The 21,709-nt window shown below is 39.0% G+C and overlaps 1 protein-coding gene across 8 annotated transcripts in view; it reads right to left on the reverse strand.

Annotated features, from left to right (window-relative positions):
• The window catches only part of PARP4 (poly(ADP-ribose) polymerase family member 4), a 107,173-nt gene that overhangs the window by 17,629 nt on the left and 67,835 nt on the right, over nt 1–21,709 (reverse strand). For 6 of the 8 annotated variants that reach the window (XM_029937023.1, XM_029937019.1, XM_029937022.1 and 3 more), the window contains 7 exons: nt 17,912–18,082; nt 17,580–17,660; nt 16,159–16,239; nt 14,991–15,086; nt 14,299–14,421; nt 5,699–6,814; nt 3,209–3,308 (listed from right to left, as the gene is read on the reverse strand). In XM_029937023.1, coding sequence (XP_029792883.1) covers nt 3,209–3,308; nt 5,699–6,814; nt 14,299–14,421; nt 14,991–15,086; nt 16,159–16,239; nt 17,580–17,660; nt 17,912–18,082 — 1,768 coding nt within the window. Of the gene's footprint in view, nt 1–1,838; nt 2,428–3,208; nt 3,309–5,698; nt 6,815–14,298; nt 14,422–14,990; nt 15,087–16,158; nt 16,240–17,579; nt 17,661–17,911; nt 18,083–21,709 lie in introns of those variants that run through there. The other 2 variants (XM_029937026.1, XM_029937024.1) reach the window with 2 other exon arrangements.

Below are 21,709 nucleotides of genomic sequence, written 5' to 3' on the forward strand. Positions count from 1 at the left end.
ATTGTTGACAGTGCCGCTATGAACATTGTGGTACAGGAGCCCCTATGCATCAGCACTTAGTATCCTATGGGTAAATCCCTAGCAGTGCTATTGCTGAGTCATAAAGGAGTTCTATTGTTAATTTGTTCAGGAACCTCAACACTGTTTTCCAAAGTGGCTGCACCAGTTTACATTCCCACCAACAGTGTAGGAGGGTGCCCGTCTCTCCACATCCTCGCCAACATCTATAGTCTCTTGATTTGTTCATTTTAGCCATCTGACTGGCGTGAGGTGGTATCTCCATGTGATTTTTATTTGTATTTCCCTGATGATGAGTGATGTCGAGCATCATTTCATGTGCCTGTTGGCCATCTGGATGTCCTCTTTGGAGAAGTGTCTATTTATGTCTTTTGCCCATTTCTTCACTGGATTTTTTGTTTTTTGGGTGTGGAGTTTGGTAAGTTCCTTATAGATTTTGGATACTAGCCTTTATCTGATATGTCATTTGCAACTATCTTTTCCCATTCTGTTGGTTGCCTATTAGTTTTTTTGATTGTTTCCTTTGCAGTGCAGAAGCTTTTTATCTTGATGGGGTCCCAATAGTTCATTTTTGCTTTCATATCCCTTGCCTTTGGGGATGTGTCGAGTAGGAAATTGCTGCAGTTGAGGTCAAGGAGGTTTTTTTCTTGCTTTCTCCTCGAGGGTTTTGATGGTTTCCTGTCTCACATTCAGGTCCTTCATCCATTTTGAGTTTATTTTTGTATATGGTGTAAGAAAGTGGTCTCGTTTCATTCTGCATGTTGCTGTCCAGCTCTTCCAACACCACCTGTTAAAGAGGCAGTCTTTTTTCCATTGGATACCCCTTCGTGCTTTGTCAAAAATTAATTGGTCCTACATTTGTGGGCCCAGTTCTGGGTTCTCTATTCTATTCCATTGGTCAATGTCTGTTTTTGTGCCATCTAGTTCTAGAATTTTCATTTGATTCTTATAGTTTCCATCTATTTGCTGAGATTCTCCCATTTGTTCACTCATTCTTTTCTGGTAAATCCGTTACCATAATTGTAATAGCAATTTAAAATCCTTGGCTGCTGGGGTGCCTGGGTGGCTCAGTTGGTCGAACATCCGGCATCGTCTCAGGTCACAATTTCACGGTTTGTCAGTTCGAGCCCTGCGTTGGGCTCCGTGCTGACAGCTCAGAGCCTGGAGCTTGCTGCGGATTCTGTATCTCCCTCTCTCTCTAACCCTCCCCTGCTCCCACTGTCGCTCTCTGTCTCTCAAAAATAAATAAAAAAACATAAAAAAAAACTTAAATCCTTGGCTGCTAATTCCAACATCTACGGCTCCTGCAGGTCAGCATCTTTAGGCCATTTCCCCCTAGATTATGTCATATCTTCCTGCTTCTTTATATGTTATTAAATTTTCATTCTATATTGTACATTGAAGGCTGTGGAGACTCTGAATTATGTTATCTTATTCTGAAGAGCCCTGAGTTATGTTTTGGTGTATCCTCTGAAAGCCTTGTTTGAGGCTTTGTTAAGATGGGCCTATTTATGTTTCTTTCCCTGATTTATGGTTCCATTGGCCCTTTTTGGGTCTTAGTGGAATACTTGAGATGTTTATAAATTTTTTGTTGTTAAAATTTTTACGTTTGTTTATTTTTTGAATGAGAGAGAGAGAGAGAAGGAAGAACCTGAGTGGGAGAGGTACAGAGAGAGAGGAAGACACAGAATCGGAAGCAGGCTCCAGGCTCTGAGCTGTTAGCACAGAGCCCCACATGGGGTTCGAACCCATGAGTGGTGAGATCATGACCTGAGCCAAAGTTGGATGCTTAACCAACTGAGCCACCCAGGTGCCCTAAGATGTTTATCAATTCTGATTTGGTATAATTCAAACACCAACACTTGGCAGCAGTTAGAATCTCTATTGTGCTCTTTTTCTTTCCAGCTATTGTCTGGATTCCTTGAAGTCACGCCCTGAATGTACAGGTTAGGGGAGAGTCAACAATCTGAGGGAATTCGTATGGTGTCAGAAGCTCCCGGCTCCTTTTCTCAGAGTTTCACCCTTACTTTCCAACCACTCTAGCAGCCTTGAACTCTGACCCCTATGTCATTATCCCATTAAGACTTTGTTTCAGTTCTAACCTCTCATGTGCCTCACGAACTGAGAAAAGTACCTTTGGATAAACAGTTGGGTAAATGCAGAACCTACCTCATTTTCTTCCTTTTTTCAGGGATTTTGAACCTTCTAGTTACTGTTTTACTGATTGCTTTCCAGGCCTTAGAAGAGTGGTTTTCAAATATTTTGTCTGGGTTTAGTAATCTTATTGGTGAGAGATTTAGTCAGATTCAAGCTCCTTTATCATTCCAGGAACTAAAATTCTCATCATGCAAATTTTCAGCATTCCTTTTCAGTGGGGTACAAGTCAAGCACACAACCTCTGGAATAAGCCTGGAATATGAAAAAACCCTGACTTTTCTGAGGGGACGGCAGGGTAGGTAGACATTGCTGTTCCATGAATACTGACTAGTTGTTTAATAATGTTTTTTAATTTTAAAAAATGTCTCAACCTAAGGCCAGCATTTGACCGTCAACCACTTGCTCATCCAGCCCTTCATCATTATGACGAGAAACAGGGCCACAGAGACGGGACTCACTCCAGCAAAGCCTGACCAGGCACTTCACAGAGCTGTCTTCTCCTCCTGGACACAGAGCTGAAGTACATTTCCCAGCCCTCTTGTATCTGGGTGGGGTTCTGTGACTAGTAGGAACTCCACTGTTTCTTTCTCCTCCTATCTACCTGGTAGGTGATGACTGAGCAATAGCTTCTTCTTTCCTTTTCATTAGAGTAACTTTAAAGACACTTTTGATAATGGTAGAACGCAGTTTGTAAGGAGCCTGGGACTCTAATTGAAAACCTGGAGTGGAATTTTTCTGCTGACTACTATTTAGCTATGACATGTGCCCAAAATTAATCTTTGTGTTAAGCTACAGAAATTTTGGATTTTTAAAATAGAAGTTATTGCTACTTATGCTAATTAACTCATATAGGCAATAACCTAATTAGCAGTAAAGATGACTAGAAACTGGTCCTCTTTTTCCTTTGATGGCTAACAAATATAATTACACTCATATGTAATATATGTAATTATCATAGTAGTATACTAGTTTACAACAAAGTTTATAACAATTAAAAGCATGCCATTTAATTAATAGGAAAATCATGACTTACCTAGAGATCGAATGCCTTTTTGTTCAAGAAAGCTGTTTAAAATGTTTGTATTAAGGTTTAAAATAAACCCCAGTTCTGGTGTAAGTTTCCAGAAGCCCTCCTATGAAATAAAAAAGCAAAGTTAAGCCACATTACTGAAATTTAATCACACATATAAGAAGTTATGTAATAAACAATATGTTTCAAAGTATTTAAATTCAGTTTATTAAGACATTTCTAAAATTTTTATTATCAAACATTTTTGTTATCGTTTTTATTATTTTTAAAATCAAAGTTCCTCAAGGGCACCTGGTTGGCTCAGTCAGTTAAGTGTCTGACTTTGGCTCAGCTCATGATCTCACCATTTGTGGGTTTCAGCCCCACGTCAGGCTCTGTGCTGACACCTGGGAGCCTGGAGCCTGCTTCAGATTCTGTGTCTCCCTCTCTCTCTGCCCCTACCCAACTCACACTCTGTCTCTCAAAAATAAATAAAACATTAAAAAATGAAAAAATATTTAAATCAAAGTTCTTCATACACTAGTGACATAGTAGTATTAGGAATTTCAAAAATACTACGAAAGGTATGTATCAGGTGGCACTTGTAAAAAGTTTGGAAAGAGGCTCATGTGTAGGTATTTTTAAAAATTGTGCTATGCAATTTTTTCTTTTAGTAATGTTTTGAACCAATGTTTCTCAAACATTTAGGTAGCATGAATCCTTTTGTTTAACATTAAAAATGTGCCTTTATGAAGTCTGAAATATGAAAATGACAAATTTTTACTAAATATAAAGTTGTTGTAGTGAATATGCTTTTTTAAAAAATATTTTTAAATGTTTTTTATTTTTTGAGAGAAAGAGATAGCACAAGCAGGGGAGGGTCAGAGAGGAGAGAGACACAGAATCTGAAGCAGACTCCAGGCTCTGAGCTAGCTGTCAGAACAGAGCCCGATGCGGGGCTGGAACCCACAGACCTGAGATCATGACCTGAGCTGAAGCCGGACACTCAACCGACTGAGCCACCCAGGCACCCCGTGAATATTCTCTTTAAAATGACCTTACTTATCCTCACTGTCCCCTGCTCACCCCAGCTAAGTTTCTACTTTAAAAAAAAATTTGTTTTTTTTAATGTCTACTAATTTTTGAGAAAGACAGAGAGGGGCAGAAGGAGAGGGAGACACCCAATCTGAAGCAGGCTCTGGCTCTGAGCTGTCAGCAGAGAGCCTGATGCAGGGTTTGAACTCATGAGCCATTAGATCATGAACTCGGCCAAAGTCGGACACTTAACCAACTGAGCCATCCAGGCGCCTCCAAGTCTCTACTTTTAAGGATGTTAATTACATATTATGAGGTGGTTGTAAGCCTGAACATGGGGACCTTGACCTTGAAGCAGAGCAACTCCAGGTCCCAGGGGAGCTAGTACAGAAAGCAGAAAGGAGGCTAAGGTCATAGGCAGGTACATAGACTCTATAGCAATAATTTGAAAAATAATAGTAGTGGTATATGTCAACTAGTATTAAACTAGTCCTAGGTGCTTAGATTAAAAAAAAAATCTTTTTAGACACTTCCTGTGGAGAGACTATTACTATACCCACTTTGCAGATGAGATCACTGAGGCACAGAGAGTTTAAGCAACTTGTCCAAAGTCACACAGCTAACAAGCAGCAAAAGTATAATGTAATCCATAGAAGTCTAGCTCCAGTGTCCAAAGAGAGCAGCATCTGCTGTACTGCTTCGTGCACTGCTTTCATGGACACTCTTTCAGGTAAAAACCAAGCCGGACAGCTGTTATGTTGTGTTTAAACCTCAAAACTACTCTGTGAGACAGACACTATTATTATCCCCAGTATATGGATGAAGAAACTGAGACTCAGAAAGGTTATCTGACTCGCCTCAAATCACAAAGTACTAGGACCAAAGCCCAAATTTAGTCTTACACTGTGTTTCCATTTTACTAAACTACTTTACATTAAAACAAATAATTATGGCTATGAGGCTGGTCTTCGTACCAGTGCAGGAACTAAGTTTACTTAGTGTTTATTAGCTTCACAAGCAGAATGATAAGCTCTAACACAGTCTTACATGTTGAGTGATGTTCCTAAGCCATATATGAAAACAATTAGAGTATACTTACCACACTTGTCTTCTACTTCACAATGGAAAATTTACATGATTGTGATTCACCTGTTCCAGAACCTAGGCAATCAAGGTCTTACCCCATGACCCATTCAGGGATGCTACTTTCAATTGAGAAATATTAACATTCACTTGCATGAATTTCTAGCCAAACAGTTAAAAACAGATAAATGCCATTATCAATCACACTGCATTTATTGTTGACTTTTTTTCTTTTTGAAAAATTTTCTCAATGGAAGAAGCAGTTTATTGATTTACATTCTGCCACAAGTCACTTACCTCTTTATTTCATAGATAAACGACCAGGTACTTTGAGTAGCTCTCCTCCAAACTATGAAGCTAATTAACCACAGACTTAAGTAGAAATAAGACTAATACCTCAGTTTGTAGACTGAAGAGTTTGGTCCAAGGTACAGAACTCATCCAGTTTTGTTCATCTTTTTGTGCCTGAAAGCTTGCAGTAAAGCCACTTCCTGTTATATCAGATTTTGCCAAGTGACATTTCAGAAAACTTGGTGTTTCAACATTTTTTGCTTCAGAAAAATGCATATTACTTGAAGTAGACGATGAAATCATGCCACAAACATTTGCTGAAGAAGCCTTCAATTTTGTGCTAGCAAACAACAGATCTGTCGGTGGCTTGTAACTGGGTCTAGAATAAACTGGGGAATTTTGAAAATAAAAAGGAGAACCAGAAATGTAATGGAAGTCAAACTGCCTGGATACACCAGAGGAAGGAACTGTAGGAGGAGAGAAAAAAATATTCGGCTGTGGGGGAGAGTCCAACTCGAGAGAACTGCTAGCAGGACTGTCAGTCTTACGGTCTTGGTGCCTTTCAGGTAGATGAACCTGCCCAAAGTTAAACGAGGCACCTAAATTAGAATAAGCAAAGGGTCTAAAAAGTAGGTGAGACGGTCTGAAAGGGGTAGATGGCTTAAGGGAAGAGTCACTGCAACTGTCAGTTTGACGGTCTTGGTCATTTTCTGATGGACCAGACTGTTCAGAACTAGCAGGAGGAGTACAAACCTGGGGAGGAGGTAAGTGGGGAGGAGAGCAGAAACCAGGACCAGCTAAGGGCTCACCTTCCAAGTCATTCTCAGATGGACCAGATTGTCTCGAACCAAAAAGAGAAGCAGATGTAAGACGATGTAAGCGGAGAGGACAGTGGAAACGAGAACCAATCAAGGGCTCAGCTTTCAAACAGGCTAACCTGTAGGGAGCAGAAATACTGCCAGCACCCTGTTTTAGGGAAGGGGCATTTCTAGATAATGTTTCAGTTCCTGTTTGTTTAAATGAATCCATCTGCCTTAAATCCAATGGCTTTTCCACATCTTCACATTCAAAATTGAATGATAAAGATTTTTCTGATAGTGGGAAACTGAAGCAATCCTCTTCTAAATCTTCAAAACCTTCCAGCTTAGGTGATCCAAATTTTCTGTCAGTCAAATGTTGATGTTGCAGTTCTTCATTCCATCTAGAAAATGCTGAGAGAGGCTGCCCGAAAGGAGAAAATATAAGGGAAAATACAAAATAAAATGAACATACTTCCTAGTAGTTGACTTCTGAGTAGACAAGCAATTGCTTATCCCAGAGCATTGAAAAGAGGAGATATTCAAGATAATTTAAGTACAATGCCATTGTTTTATAGATACAGAGTCTGAGAGCTGGAAAGAATAGGAACAATAAATACATCCAATATCTTGTTTCCCTTTGTTCTTAGCATCTTGGAATTTTCAATATCCCTCATTTTATACAAGAGGAAACTGAGGACCAAAGAAGTGTCTTGTCCAAGATTTTATAATCAGCAGTATCATAGTGTGTAAATTAGCCCTGAAATAAGCTGATAATTTGAAATAAAATTTTAGTCTTTTATACTGCTTTACAGCAATATTAAGAAAGTGAAAAAACTGACAAGAATTTCAAAAGCTTTAAAGTAACTAAATGAAGGGGTGCCTGGGTGGCTCAGTTGGCTAAGTGTCCGACTTTAGCTTGGGTCATGGTCTCATAGTTTGTGAGTTTGTGGCCCACGTCGGGCTCTGCGCTTACAGCTCAGAGCCTGGAGCCTGCTTCAGATTCTGTGTCTCCCTCTCTCTTTGCCCCTCCTCCAATTTGCTCTCTCTCTCTCTCTTCCCCCCAAAATAAATAAAAACATTTATAAAAAAATGATGTAAATGAATATCTTTTTACACTAGACTTTGAATAACATGTAAACAAAAGGGAAGTAAGGATGCTATGTTACTACTATTATTTGAAAGTTAAAGAGTCATCCCTAAAAAGTTGCATGTAAATAAAATCTAGTTTTATAACAATTACAAGTTTGGGATATTTTTTAAATAATTAGCCTGGCAGTGCCTGGCTGGCTCAGTTGTAGAGCGTGTGACTTTTTTTTTTTTAAGTGTATTTATTTATTTTGAGAGTGAAAGAGAGAGAGAGAGAACCTTAAACAGGCTACGTGCTAAGCACAGACCCCGATGTGGGGCTTGATCCCATGACCTGAACAGAAATCAAGAGTTGGATGTTCAACAGAGGGAGTTATACAGGCAACCCTAAAGAGCATAAGTTTTGATTCTAGTGAAGTCCAATTCACCAATTTTTTACATATTTTTCTTAGTTTAAGATATCTTGAGGTGCCTGGGTGGCTCAGTTGGTTAAGCGTCTGACTCTTCTTTTGACTCAGGTCATGATCTCACAGTTTGTGGGATCAAGCCCTGCATCAAGGCTCTGTACTGACAGAATGGAGTCTGCTTGGCACTGTCCCTCTCCCTCTATCTCTGCCCTCACCCTGCTCATGCTCCCTTCCTATCTCAAAGCAAATAAACAAACAAAAATAAACTTAAAAAAAATTAAGAAACCTTTGTCCAACCCAAATTCACTAACATTTTCTTCTATGTTTTCTTCTAAATATTCTAGCACTGTTCAGTTGTTACATTCAAGTCTACAATCCAATCAGTTTTTGCATATGGTGTGAGCTAAGGGCTTCATTTTTGTTTCCTATATGGTTATCCAATTGTTCCAGAAACATTTGTTGAAAAGATCATGCTTTCCCCATTGAATTGCCTTGACACCTATGTAAAAAATCAATTGACCTAATACATGTAGATATATTTCTAGACTCTTTTTTCCAACTCTTCTATGTTCCAATGGTGTTCCCAAGGTGCAGAGTCTATTTTACACTATATCACACTCTCCTAATTACTATAGCCTTATAGTATACTTGACATGAAATCAGGTATTCTAAGGCCTCCAAAATGTTCTTTTTCAAAGTTGTTTTGGCAAACCAAGATCTGTTACCCTTTCGCATGAAATTTGGAATCAGGGGCGCCTGGGTGGCTCAATCGGTTGAGCGTCCGACTTTGGCTCAGGTCATGATCTCATTGTTCGTGTGTTCGAGCTCTGTGTCAGGCTCTGTGCTGACAGCTCAGAGCCTGGAGCCTGTCTTCAGATTCTGTGTCTCCCTCTCTCTCTGCCCCTCCCCTGCTCACACTGTCTCTGTCTCTCAAACATAAATTAAAAACATAAAAAAATAAAATAAATTTGGAATTAGTTTTTTGAGTGCCATTAACTTTATTTTATCTTTTCCAGTTAGTGTTTTTGTTTTTTCTTTTAATTTAAATCCAAGTTAGTAAACATATAATGCAATAATAATTTCAGGAATAGAATTTAGTGATTCATCACTTACATATAACACTCAGAGCTCATCCCAGCAAGTGTCCTCCTTAATGCCCATCACCCATTTAGCCCATACCTCTAACCCAACACCCCGCCAGCAACCCTCAGTTTGTTCTCTGTATCTAAGACTCTCTTATAGTTTGTCTTTCTGTTTTTATCTTATTTTTCCTTCTCTTCCATTATAGTCATGTTTTGTATCTTAAATTCCACATATGAGTGAGATCATATATTTGTCTTTCTCTGATTGACTTATTTCGCTTAGCATACTACACTCTACTTCTATCCACATTGTTCCAAATGGCAAGATTTCATTCTTTCCGATCACCGAGTAATATTGTTTTATATATGGATTTTACATATATAAAAATTTCCATACACACACACACATCTTCTTTATCCATTCATCACTCGATGGACATTTGGGCTCTTTCCATACTTTGGCTATTGTTGATAGTGCTACTATAAACATTGGGATGCATGTGCCCCTTTGAATCAGCATTTTTGTATCCTTTGGGAAAATATCTAGTAGTACAATTGCTGGGTTGTAGGGTAGTTCTATTTTTAATGTTTTGAGGACTCTCCATACTGTTTTAAGAGTTGCTGCACCACTTTGCATTCTCACCAGCAGTGCAAAAGGGTTCCCCTTTCTCTGTATCCTTGCCAACATCTCTTGTTGCCTAGCCTAAGTTGTTAATGTTAGCCATTCTGACAGGTGTGAAGTGGTATCTCATAGTAGTTTTGATTTGTATTTCCCTGATGATGAGTGATGTTGAGCATCTTTTCATGCATCTGTAGCCATCTGGACGTCTTCTTTGGAAAAGTGTCTATTCGTGTGTTTACCCATTTCTTCATTGGATTAGTTGTTTTTTGGGGGGCTAAATTTAATAAGTTCTTTATAGATTTTGGATACTAATCCTTTATCTGATATGTCATTTACAAATATCTTTTTCCATTCTGTCAGTTGCCATTTAGTTTTGCTGATTGTTTCCTTTGCTGTGCAGGAGCTTCTTATTTTGATGAGGTCCCAAAAGTGCATTTTTGCTTTTGTTTCCCTTGCCTCTGGAGACATGTCAAGTTAAGAAGTTGCTATGGCCAAGGTGTTGGGGCCCAGCAGGCCAAAAGACCTCCCGCAGAGTGACCTTTGATGGCCAGACCTCCAGGACACAGGAGAATCTACATAAGTGACCATGGACGCTATGCCTCCGGGGCGCAGGAGAAAAAATTTGGGATTTTTCTCATTGCTTTGCAAAAGTAATGAAGGCACACACCTTTAAGTTTTGAATCAACTTGGGTCAGTTAGTGGCACCTGCTTTCCCTTACTTTCTTTCTGTTCCCAGCTCATTGCCTGCTGTTGGGGCAAACACAATCCTCTGTCTAAAATTAACCCCTTGAATGATAAGAATCTTGCCCAGACATAACTGCTAAAGGATCTTGAAGAAAAGAACATTCTTTGAGAGACAGACTCCCTCATTCCTGTTTTTTTACTTCTGTTCTCACGGCTGTTCTTTCGTGATAAAAAAAAAAAATGATCCTTCCCAGGGCATGTTTTTACTCTCTCAAGGACCATAAGCTTTGTAATCATTAAAGAGAAAAAAAAAATGTGTAAACCCCTATGGCATAAAAGACACTGACTTTCTTAGTAAAGGGTGGTTTTACCACCATTCATGTTGTCTGTCTTCCTTCCTATAGATATTTCGCTGACACCAACCACCTACTCGGGGACCATTCGACTGGGGTGCATGGGCTGGTCCTCCGCACCAAGGTCAAAGAGGTTGTTGCCTGTTTTCTCCTATAGGATTTTGATGGCTTCCTGTCTTATGTTTAGGTCATTCATCCATTTTGAGTTTATTTTTGTTTACAGTGTAAGAAATTGGTCCAGGTTCATTCTTCTGGATGTCACTGTCCAGTTTCCCAAACCCCATGTGTTGAAAACACTATCTTTTTTCCACTGGATATTCTTTCCTGCTTTGTCAAAGATTAGTTGGTGAATTTTTATGGGTCCATTTCTGGGTTCTCTATTCTGTCCCATGGCAGTACCATAGTGTCTTGATGATTATAACTTTTTAATATAGCTTGAAGTTTGGAATTGTGATGCCACCAGCTTTGGGTGTTTTTTGGGGGTGGGGATTGCTTTGGCTATTCAGGGTCTTTTCTGGTTCTATACAAATTTCAGGATTGTTTGTTCTAGCTTTGTGAAGACTGCTGGTGCTATTCTGATAAGAATTGCATTGAATGTGTAGACTGCTTTGGGTAGTATTGACATGTTAAAAATGTTCTTCCAATCCATGAGCATGGAATGTTTTCCATTTTGTGTGTCTTCTTCAATTTCTTTCATAAGCTTTCTATAGTTTTCAGCATACAGATCTTACACCTCTTTGGTTAGGTTTATTCCTAGGTATTTTATGGTTTTTGGTACAATTATAAATGGGATCACTTCCTTGATTTCTTTTTGTGCTGCTTCATTATTGGTATATAGAAATGCAACAGGTTTCTGTATGTTGATTTTATTTCTTGTGACGTTGCTGAATTCCTATGTCAGTTCTAGCAGTTTTTTTGGTGGAGTCTTTTAGGTTTTCCACATAGAATATCATGCCATCTGTGAAGAGTAAAAGTTTGCTTTCCTCCTTGCTGATATGGATGCTTTCTATTTCTTTGTGTTGTCTGATTGCTGAGGCTAGGACTTCCATCACTATGTTGAATAACAGTGGTGAGAGTGGACAAACTTGTCATGTTCCTGACCTTAAGAGGAAAGCTCTCAGTTTTTCCCCATTGAAGATGATATTAGCAGTGAGTCTTTCATATATGGCCTTTATGAACTTGAAGTATGATCCTTCTATCCCTACTTTCTTGAGGGTTTTTATTTAGAAAAGATGCTGTATTTTGTCCAATGCTTTCTCTGCATCTATTGAGAGGACCATGTAGTTCTTGTCCTTTCTTTTATTTATGTGATGTATCACATTGGTTGTTTTGTGGATATCCTGTATGCCAGGTATAAATTCCACTTGAGCATGGTGAATAATTCTTTTAATGTATTATTGGATGCCTGGCTAGTTAGTATCTTGTTGAGGATTTTTGCATCGTGTTCATCAGGGAAATTCATCTGTGTTCTCCTTTTTAGTGGGGTCTTTGTCCAGATTTGGAATCAAGATTATGTTGGCCTCACAGAATGAGTTTGGAAGTTTTCTTTCCATTTCTGTTTTTTGAAACAGCTTCAAAATAGTAAGTGTTAACTCTTCTTTAAATGTTTGGTGGAATCCCCTGAAAAGCCATCTGTCCCTGGACTCTTGCTTGTTGGAAGATTTCTGATTACTGAGTAAATTTTTTTACTGGTTATGGAGTGTGTCAATTTCTACGCAAAACAAGTAAAAAAAAACCTGCTGGGACTTTGATTTGGATTGAATTGAATCTACAGATCAATCTGAGGAAAATCAAGATCTTAACCATATGGAATCATCTAATTCAAGAATATCTATTTAGGTCTTCTTCAACTGCAATTTTCTCAGCAGTGCTTTGTAACTTTCAGTATACAAGTTATACATTATACTGCTTATATTCTGTCAAATTTGATTCTATGTATTTTGTATTTTCTATGGTAATTATAAGTGCTATTGTTTTTTTTTAATTTCAGATTCTGATCATAACTAGTATACAGAAATCCAATTGGTTTCTTATATTGACCTTGCATTCTGTAACCTTGCCAAACTCGCTGATTAGTTCTACTAACCTTTCTATTGAAATCTTTAAGATGTTCTACATAGACAATTAGGTTGCTTATGAGTAAAAAATGTTTTGATTCTTTCTAACATGTATGTTTTTGATAAAATTTCTCTTACCTTAGGTACCAGCTAGGATATTATGTACAATATTGAACAGAAGTGGTAAGGTCCCACTCTTAGGGGAAAACCATTCAGCATTTTACCATTAAATATGACATTAACTGTAAGTTCCTCATTGGTGCCCTTTATCAAATGAAGGATTTCCCTTTCCCAGTAGGCTAAAAGGTTTTGTTATTTTTTTCATTTTTAACTGTTGTAGACTGTCTCTGTGCTGAGAATTAGCCTGAAGTGTAAACTTAATGCCTTCTTAGGTCTTTTCTGAGCTTTTTCTTGGTTTTATGCAGACACTTTTTAATTATTCCCATATATGCAGCTGTTTCTGTTCCTGGTGTTCAATGCCTGACTCCCAAAAGGGTAAGAGCAAAAAATGAGCAGGGTAAGTAAAGGCAGGCTCTTTAAATCCCCTTGGAAGTCACTTCAGCCAGAGGGAAAGGGCCTTGCAACAATGGGAGAGCTGCCTCAGAGGCCGCCTACCCCTACCACCTTGCTGTGAGGGGCTGCAGTCACCCTCTAATCCTGCCACTGCCCGTCTGTTCTGTGTCACCTAAAATTTCTCTTCTATCTAGTAGGAACTATGTGACCAGAGAAGTAAACTCAGAAAAAGAGTGGAAACAGGATTTTCAGAAGTTATTCTTTACCTATCCTTTCTTTTAAAGACAACTAGAAGATGAAACAAAACAAAAGCTCGACATGAAGGATTTGAGGAAACATTTGTGATTTTGTTGTTGCTGCATTGTTATTTACCATCTGAAATCATACTAAACATGGTTTTATGAACAAAGCAAGTAAATGATATCTAATGTGTTTTTATACTCTTAATAGACAGAACAACTTCAAAATGGATGAAGGAAAATGAATGTTGCATATTTTCCCAAAATTCCTCTTAAATTTTTTCCTTAGATTCTAAATTCCAAAATTTTGGCTTTTTTTTTTTTTTTAACCACCCTAGACTCCTAAGGGTCTAATAGCACTGTTTTGTTCCTTTGGTTTTGAATATGTTTTCCACTTTCTATACAAGTCACATTCCTCAACTTCTGTTTCTGGCTACAAAGGCCACGATATAAAGCACTATTAGCTTTAAGAAGTATTCATGGTGGAGTTATATTACTAGATGGACTTTCATCACTACTTTCATGATGAACCTACTGCGGTGTCAGGTTGGCTGAGCGGGCTAAGGCGCCAGACTCATGATGAACCTACCAATTACTTAGAGTATTTTGACCTTAGTTTCCTGTATGGCAGTTTATTTGTCTATGAATGAAGCCAAATCACAGTTGTTCCTCTTCGGGACTTTACAGATACATTTATATAGAGTGACGTTCTCAGTCATGTAAGAGATTTTTAATAAAGGCACAAATATTTTCCATTAGGAGGGAGACAACAGCAATAGGGTGCTATTTTAGCAAAGGGTTCCTGTCACCATCACTGAAGTCTGAAAACACAATACTGATGTATTTGGTAACTAACATTTACCTTTGCCACACAAGGATCTGGTTGCTCCTCCTGCCAGCTCATGTACGGCAGAAAATCGACATCTTCTTTGGCAATAAGTTCCAAAATATTTGGAATATTAGGAGAAGGTGACTCCTTACTATCCTATATTGAATTACAAGTAGGTAGAAATAAAAGACATAATCAAATCAAATGATTACTATGCATCCTAAAACCTGGTGAATCCTTAGTTTGGGCCACGAGAGAGAAAGAGGCACATGTTCCGTGAGTGGCTTTCCTCTTTATTGAGCTGCATGTGGGTGCTATGTGCGAGGTGCCTTCTATGGGTCCCCTCTTAAATTTATGAAAGAGAAAGGGCCTCTCACAGGAGGGGAAGCTCAGCCCTTTCTATTTTTTGAGGGTCTTGCATTAATAAAAGATGAGAAATACCAAAATGTAACAAAACTGTAGTATATCTCAGAAGGCATACACATAACTAATAATTATAACATTAAAAATAATAGTATATGTGAGTCATTTAGAGATATTATCATGAACCCTAACTGTGAGGCCCTCCATGAATGCGAGGCCCTGGTTCTACAGTCCTCCCTGCCCTCTCCCACACCCTCGTGCTCTTCACAAGTCATGAAAGTGGATATTGCCAGTGAAAGACTAAGAGAAATTTTCTTAATATGTAAATACAAAGGAAATAACCATGAATTAACAATACATACCCTTTTCTCAACTGCCACAAAGCTTGTAAATTGTGTTATGAGAGAGTTTTCTTTACTGAGTTTAATAATCAGAGATTTTAGGATTTGCTTCTTCATCTAGGGTAGAATCAAACAAATGAAGTCACGTCTTATTTTTCACTATTTAGCTATGTATGACTAATAAAACAAGTATTAAATGATCTAACAAAGTGTTTTTCTATAAAATAAAACATTTTATAATTAGGATTTCTAGTTAAGTAGAGTCAATGGCCCTGTGTAAATGTCTTGAGTAAGCAACTCACCATTCCCGGCAAAATAGTATCAAGTGACTGGCTAAGTAATAGAAGAAATAATTCACATTTCTATAGCTCTTTATGGTTAACAAAGAACTCTCATCCTCAAGTGTGATGAGCTTCTGCATTCTTTCACAGACAGTCCACGCCTCCCATTTTGAAGTTGGGAGTCCAAGATGTGGAGAGGCAGAGGGGCCTGTACAGGACCACTTGGTAGCAGGGCTGGTCACTTGGCCCCAGAGACAAAAAGGCCTTAAGTAAAGCAGAACACATGCTGCTAATCCGAGGGCAGCAAGGGAGAACTGTGGAAACACAAGGCCATCTGCCATCAGCTGTGACTGCATTCCCAGACACGCATGGCACTCTGGTGTCTTCTTTCCAGGAAGGCACTGAGTACTACGATTCCTGAGTCCATTTAAGTTCCCAGCTCCAGAGGGACCGGGCCGCTGGTGGGCTGGCTGAGTGGAACCCTCCACCAGGGCCGCATCAGCTCAGTGAAGAAGGACCAGGGAGGGCTCTGGCTCCACTGTCTGTCGTTAGGCTGGTCGCCTACTGCCCTGTAGCCAGGCTGCTTCATCACTGCGAGGAGAACCCCAGTGCCTACAATGTATGAAATCTAAGGTGACATTTATGACAGGCACTCAGTGAATGTTCTCTGAGCCCCCTTCTGGTCCCTTTCTGATGAGTGAAATGATCGGAGAATTCTTAGGAAACGGATGACATCAGTTCTTTCATTAATGCATTCAACATGCATGTCCTGAGCACCCAAGGCACAAGACATACAGATACAACACTGGTGCCCCTGCACCACACGCCTCCCCAACCAGCTATCCTCACTCCACATTTCCACGGACAAATCAACTTAAGAAGGATCAAGAACAATGAAAAGAGCAAACCTCATGATTCGTTTCATTTTCATGGAGAATGCCATCTTCATAATCTCGGATCAGAGCTCGCGCTGTCAGCTTGTGGATCATCTGTGTGTAAGCAGCAAATGGGAAAAAAAAGATGCAGATGCCTTCTAGTTGACACCTTACTTAGAAAACCACTTTAAAAATTGACCTACAATAGTACACACAATAAAACTCACCCTTTTAAGCGGAGTTTGATGAGCCATAATGAATGCAGTGTACAGTTCCATGGAACTGTACGGAAATGAAGACACAGAACCTTTCCTCACTTTCAAACATTCCTCACGCCCCTTGCTGTCGCCTCCAGTCCCTGATACCCACTCATCTGTTTCCTGTCCCTACAGTTTTGCCTTTTCTATAATAGGGTATTTTGCCAATTTAGCATATCTCAAAAATTGTAAACTGTTCTCCTGTGGGAAGAGTTGGCCTAGGGCTGTGAAGCCTGACTGTAACGTGACCTGCACTCGGAAGAACAAGGGAAGCCAAACGTGCCCCCCAGTGCAACATGAAGGATCATCCCCCTTTCTCTCCAATGAAGAAACACAACTGATCTTAAATGGCAATGTCTGATTTCTGTGGAAATTCCAAATCTTGTAACTTTTTTATCAATAGGGCCCCAGCTCACAGATAAAGTAGAGCTATAAAAACTGCAATTTCATGGAAAATGACCTCTTCCCAGGTAAAATCTTTTGACTTAATTTTCTCCTTAGATTGAATTTTTAAAACAATATGGAGGTTCCCTAAAGTTCTATATACATATCACGGGCAAATAATGAGATAATTATTGATTTAGGGCCAAAAAGTTCAGTCATATTTAAAAAAAAATCTGCAATATCTAGGAAATAGTTTATCTCGTTATGCAAATACTCCTATAAATAGCAAGCTACATATATAATATACATAGGTGGGAGGTTGCCAGGTCTGACCATAGTAGATCAAGTACTAACGCAAATACTAAAAACTTGTCGATGATAATTCATTTGCCTTTAACCCACATACTCAATATGTGTTTACTCTTAGTCTAGTACTATTTATTATACTGAATATTACAAAATAACATAGGTGGATCTGACACACTTATCTTTTATTGAGTCATGACATTTTCGAGAAGCTCCCTAAAAAATGTTCACATATAAAATACCAAATTTAATTGCAGTTATTCATATCCCGATACCCACATGGATACACTAGAGTCAAGAACCCCAGAAGAAGAAGTCCTGTGCTAGAAACGGAATCAAAGTGTCCTCATTTGTATGAGTAACAATCCTCCGCATAACACTGTGTACTGAAGTGTCAACACAGAGAAACTGGAACAACGGAGGAAGTGCACGGAGCATTATATAAGAAAATATTCAATGAGGACAACTTTCAAACAGTGAATTCATGGCTTAAGTTTTGGGTCTTACAGTTCCAGTTGTCTTCTGAAGCTCAGTAGTTGATACCATTGTAGAAAATTCCTTCTCTTGAATTAATGCACACAGAGTTGCCTGAAATGGGGTGAGGGGTGGGGAGGAAATCCCTTATTAGCTTTTTCACTCCACAGTGTCATAGATAGTTTCACAGTGATTTTTCTCTCCTTTCAATGGAAATTAAAAGACTCCCCAGGGTCCCTAGTTAATTACCCATTAAGTTTCCAGAAGCAGAAAAAACTGCCTGCATATGATGATCTGGGGGAAGGAGAGGGAAGACAATAGAGAGAAAAGAAGAGAATTGCTGGCAACATACGCTGTTCTCCTACCTGCGTACAATGTGGAACAAATCCATAGACGAGAAGTCGGTCATTGCGGAACAAGGTCTGCACCTGGGCTGGGGCCTGCAGGGGCTCAGGTGCATCTGCACTCAGCTGCTGCCATTTGATGGAGACTGAGTGGCAACTTGGAGAATGTAACCTGGTCATTTGGTCTTCTATCTATTTATAAGAGAGGATTTATTTCTCTTTCAATGTTACATCCAGAAAATACTGACTTAACACTTAGAATAATTTTACATTCAGGATTTGTAGCTCTTTGTTTTGTTTTTTGTTTTTTCTTTTCCTCCTACTTGTGCAGGATACTTTTTCAAAAATATTTTAAACAGAATTCTTAATAGCATTAGCACAAAAATTAAATATGCAAAATGTTCCTAAATCATTCCATTAGTTAATTACTAATATACAAGTTTGGCAGAGAGTAGATTCCACTTATACTAATTAATCCTACAAAGGGCTTGAATAGATGTTTCTCCAAAGAAAATGTACAGATGGCCAATGAGCACATGAGAAGTTGTTTGACATCACTAGTCATTAGGAAAATGCAAATCAAAACCCCAGTGAGATACAACTTCACACTCTAGGATGGTTGTTATAAAACAAAAGCAAACACCAGAAAACAACAAGTGCTATCAATTATGTAGAAAAATCAGAGCCTAGTACATTGCTGATGGGAATGTACAATGGTGCAACCACTATGAATAATAGTATGGCAGCTCCAAAAAGCGAAACATGGAATTACCAAATGAACCAGAAATTCCACTTTTGGGTATACACATAAAATAACTGAAATCAGAGTCCTAAACACATGCTTGTATGTCAGTACTCAGAGCAGTATAATTCACAACAACTAAAAGGTGGAAACAGATGTCTATCAACAAACGAATGACTAAACAAAATGTGTGCACACACAAGGAAATATTACTTGGCCTTTAAAAAGGAAAAGAGGCTGCGCATCTCGCCTCAGGCAGGGGCAGCCGAAATCCCTGCCTGAGCCAAGACAAACCGATTCCGCCTCCAAAGAAGCCATTCACCAAAGCAAATACATCTCATCTGTGGAAGCATAAAAGTGCATGGACTGGAACTTTGAACCAAGACGGGCCTGGAAAATACAACTCAGTTCAACAGCGGCACAAGGAGATCGGACTCATTAGAGTGGCCTACAGTGCTTAGATCAGCAGAGCCTGGTGTGCTGCCTATCTAATCTCTACAGACACCAAGGCGGAGCCACTGAGAACAGCCTCTTAGACCTACCACACCAAACCACGCCATCCACAAGGGGGAGCTGCCGTTTTGTCAATTTTTTTTTCTTTTTTTCATTTTTTTCTTTTCTTCTTTTTCTGTATGTATTTTTTTAATGTTTTATTTATTTTTGATACAGAGAGAGACAGAGTATGAGGGGGGGAGGGGCAGAGAGAGAGGGAGACTCAGAACCGGAAGCAGGCTCCAGGCTCTGAGCTAGAGATCAGCACAGAGCCTGACGCAGGGCTCAAACCCACGAACGTGAGATCTGACCTGAGCCGAAGCCAGAGGCTTAACCGACTGAGCCACCCAGGCGCCCCTCTGTATGTATTTTTTATTATTATTACTTTTTTTACTTAAATTTTTAAAAATTTTTACTCCTTATTTTCCTTTCTCCTTTCTCCCTTTTATTACCTTCTTACAATCCAGATATATTCCCCTATATCTCATCCCTACCTCTCCCCTCAACTGGTCATACACTTTTAGACTGTCCACTGTCCTTTGTTGTCTCTGACCCCCTTCATTTTTTTCATTTTCTTTTCTTTTTTTTCTTTTCTTCTTCTCCTCTTTTCGTTTCTTTCCTCTCCATTTTCTTTCTTTTCTTCTCCCCTTTTAATGTGTTTATTGGTTTGATTTGTCTGTGCGTTTGTGTATTACTGTTCCCTCTGTATTTCTCTGTCTGTTTTCCTTCTTAGGGCTACACCAAGAACCAAGCCAAAGTGTACATGACAGTGAGTCCCAAACATTGCTGAGCAGGGAAATAAAATATTCAAAGGCACAAGAGAAACTGAGAGACACCATTAAAAGAATATTTCCTGAAACGACAGGACCTGGATGGCCAATAAGCCTCCTTTAACACAGCAATATTAACAGGTGCACAGTGCACAACGAGCTTTCTAAAGGTGAAAAGAAACAGAAAACTAGCAAAAATGACAAAACGAAGAAAGTCTCCCCTGAAGAACCTCCAGGACAAAGTCACAGCCACAGAACTGCTCAAGGCAGATGTAGACAACATACCGGATCAAGAATTTAAAAAATTTGTCATAAAATTAATCACTGCGGTTTAGAAAAGCATCAAAGAATCAACTGAGACAATGAGTAGGCACTTTGAAAATAGGTGTGATGAGTTAAAAAAGGCTACAGATGAGGTGAATAACAAACTGGAGGAAGCCACCTCAATGACTGATGAGGCAGAGAGAAGAATAGGTGAATTAGAAGATATAGTTATAGCAAAAGAGGAAGCTGAAGAGAGAGAAATTAATCCAAGAGCAGGAAAGAGGAATTCGAGACCTGAGTGATACAGTCAAACGGAACAATATCTGTATTATAGAAATTCCTGAAGAGAAAGACAGAGAAAGTTCCTGAAGGGATACTAGGCCAAATTATAACTGAGAATTTCCCAAATCTGGGAAAAGAAGTAGACATTCAAATTCAAGAGGCACAAAGAACCCCCTTAAGACGTAACTTGAATCACCCTTCGGCACGACATATCATAGTGAAACTGGCAAAATATAAAGATAAGAGAGAATTCTGAAAGCAGCTAGGGAGAAAAGGGGCCTCACATACAAAGGGAAACCTAACAGAGTGGTTACAGACCTATCTAATGAAACCTGGCAGGCCAGGAAGGAATGGCAGGAAATCTTCAATGTGATGAACAGAAAAAACATGCAGCCAAGAATCCTTTATCCAGCAAGCCTGTCATTCAAAATAAAAAGAGAGATAAAAGTGTTCCCAAATACACAAAAATTGAGAGAATTCATGACCACCAAACCAGCCCTACAGAAAATCCTAAGAGGGACTCTATGAGGGAAATGTTGCAAAGAATACAAGGTGCCAGAGACACCACTATAAACATGAATTCTAGGGAGAACACAATGGCTCTAAACCCACATTTTTCAATAATAACACTGAATGTAAATGGACTGAATGCTCCAACCAAACAACCCAGGGTAGCAGAATGTATACAAAAACAAATCCCATCTATTTGCCGTCTATAAGAGACTCATTTTAGACCGGAAGACACGTTCAGTTTGAAAGTAAAGGGATGGAGAAATATCTATCATGCCACTGGAAGCCAAAAGAAAGTTGGAGTAGCCATACTTATATCAGACAAACTGGACTTTAAAGTAAAGGCAGTAACAAGAGATGAAGAAGGACATTATATAATAATTACAGGATCTCTCCATCAGGAAGAGCTAACAATTATAAATATCTATGCACCAAATTTGGGAGTGCCCAAATACATAAAACAATTAATCACAAAAAGAAACAATCTTATTGTCAAAACTGTGCTAATTGCAGGGGACTTTAATACTACACTGACAGCAATGGATAGATCAACCAGACAGAAAATCACTAAGGAAACAATGGACCTGAACGACACATTGGAACAGATGGAACTGATAGATATATTTAGAACTCTGCATCCTGAAGATAGGAAATTCACCTTCTTTTCGAGTGCACATGGCACATTCTCCAAGATTGATCACATACTGGAGCATAAAGCAGCCCTCCATAAGTATAAACAAATAGAGATCATACCATGCA

Source organism: Suricata suricatta, chromosome 4, assembly GCF_006229205.1.
Source record: "Suricata suricatta isolate VVHF042 chromosome 4, meerkat_22Aug2017_6uvM2_HiC, whole genome shotgun sequence".
Classification (NCBI taxonomy): Eukaryota; Metazoa; Chordata; class Mammalia; order Carnivora; family Herpestidae; genus Suricata; species Suricata suricatta.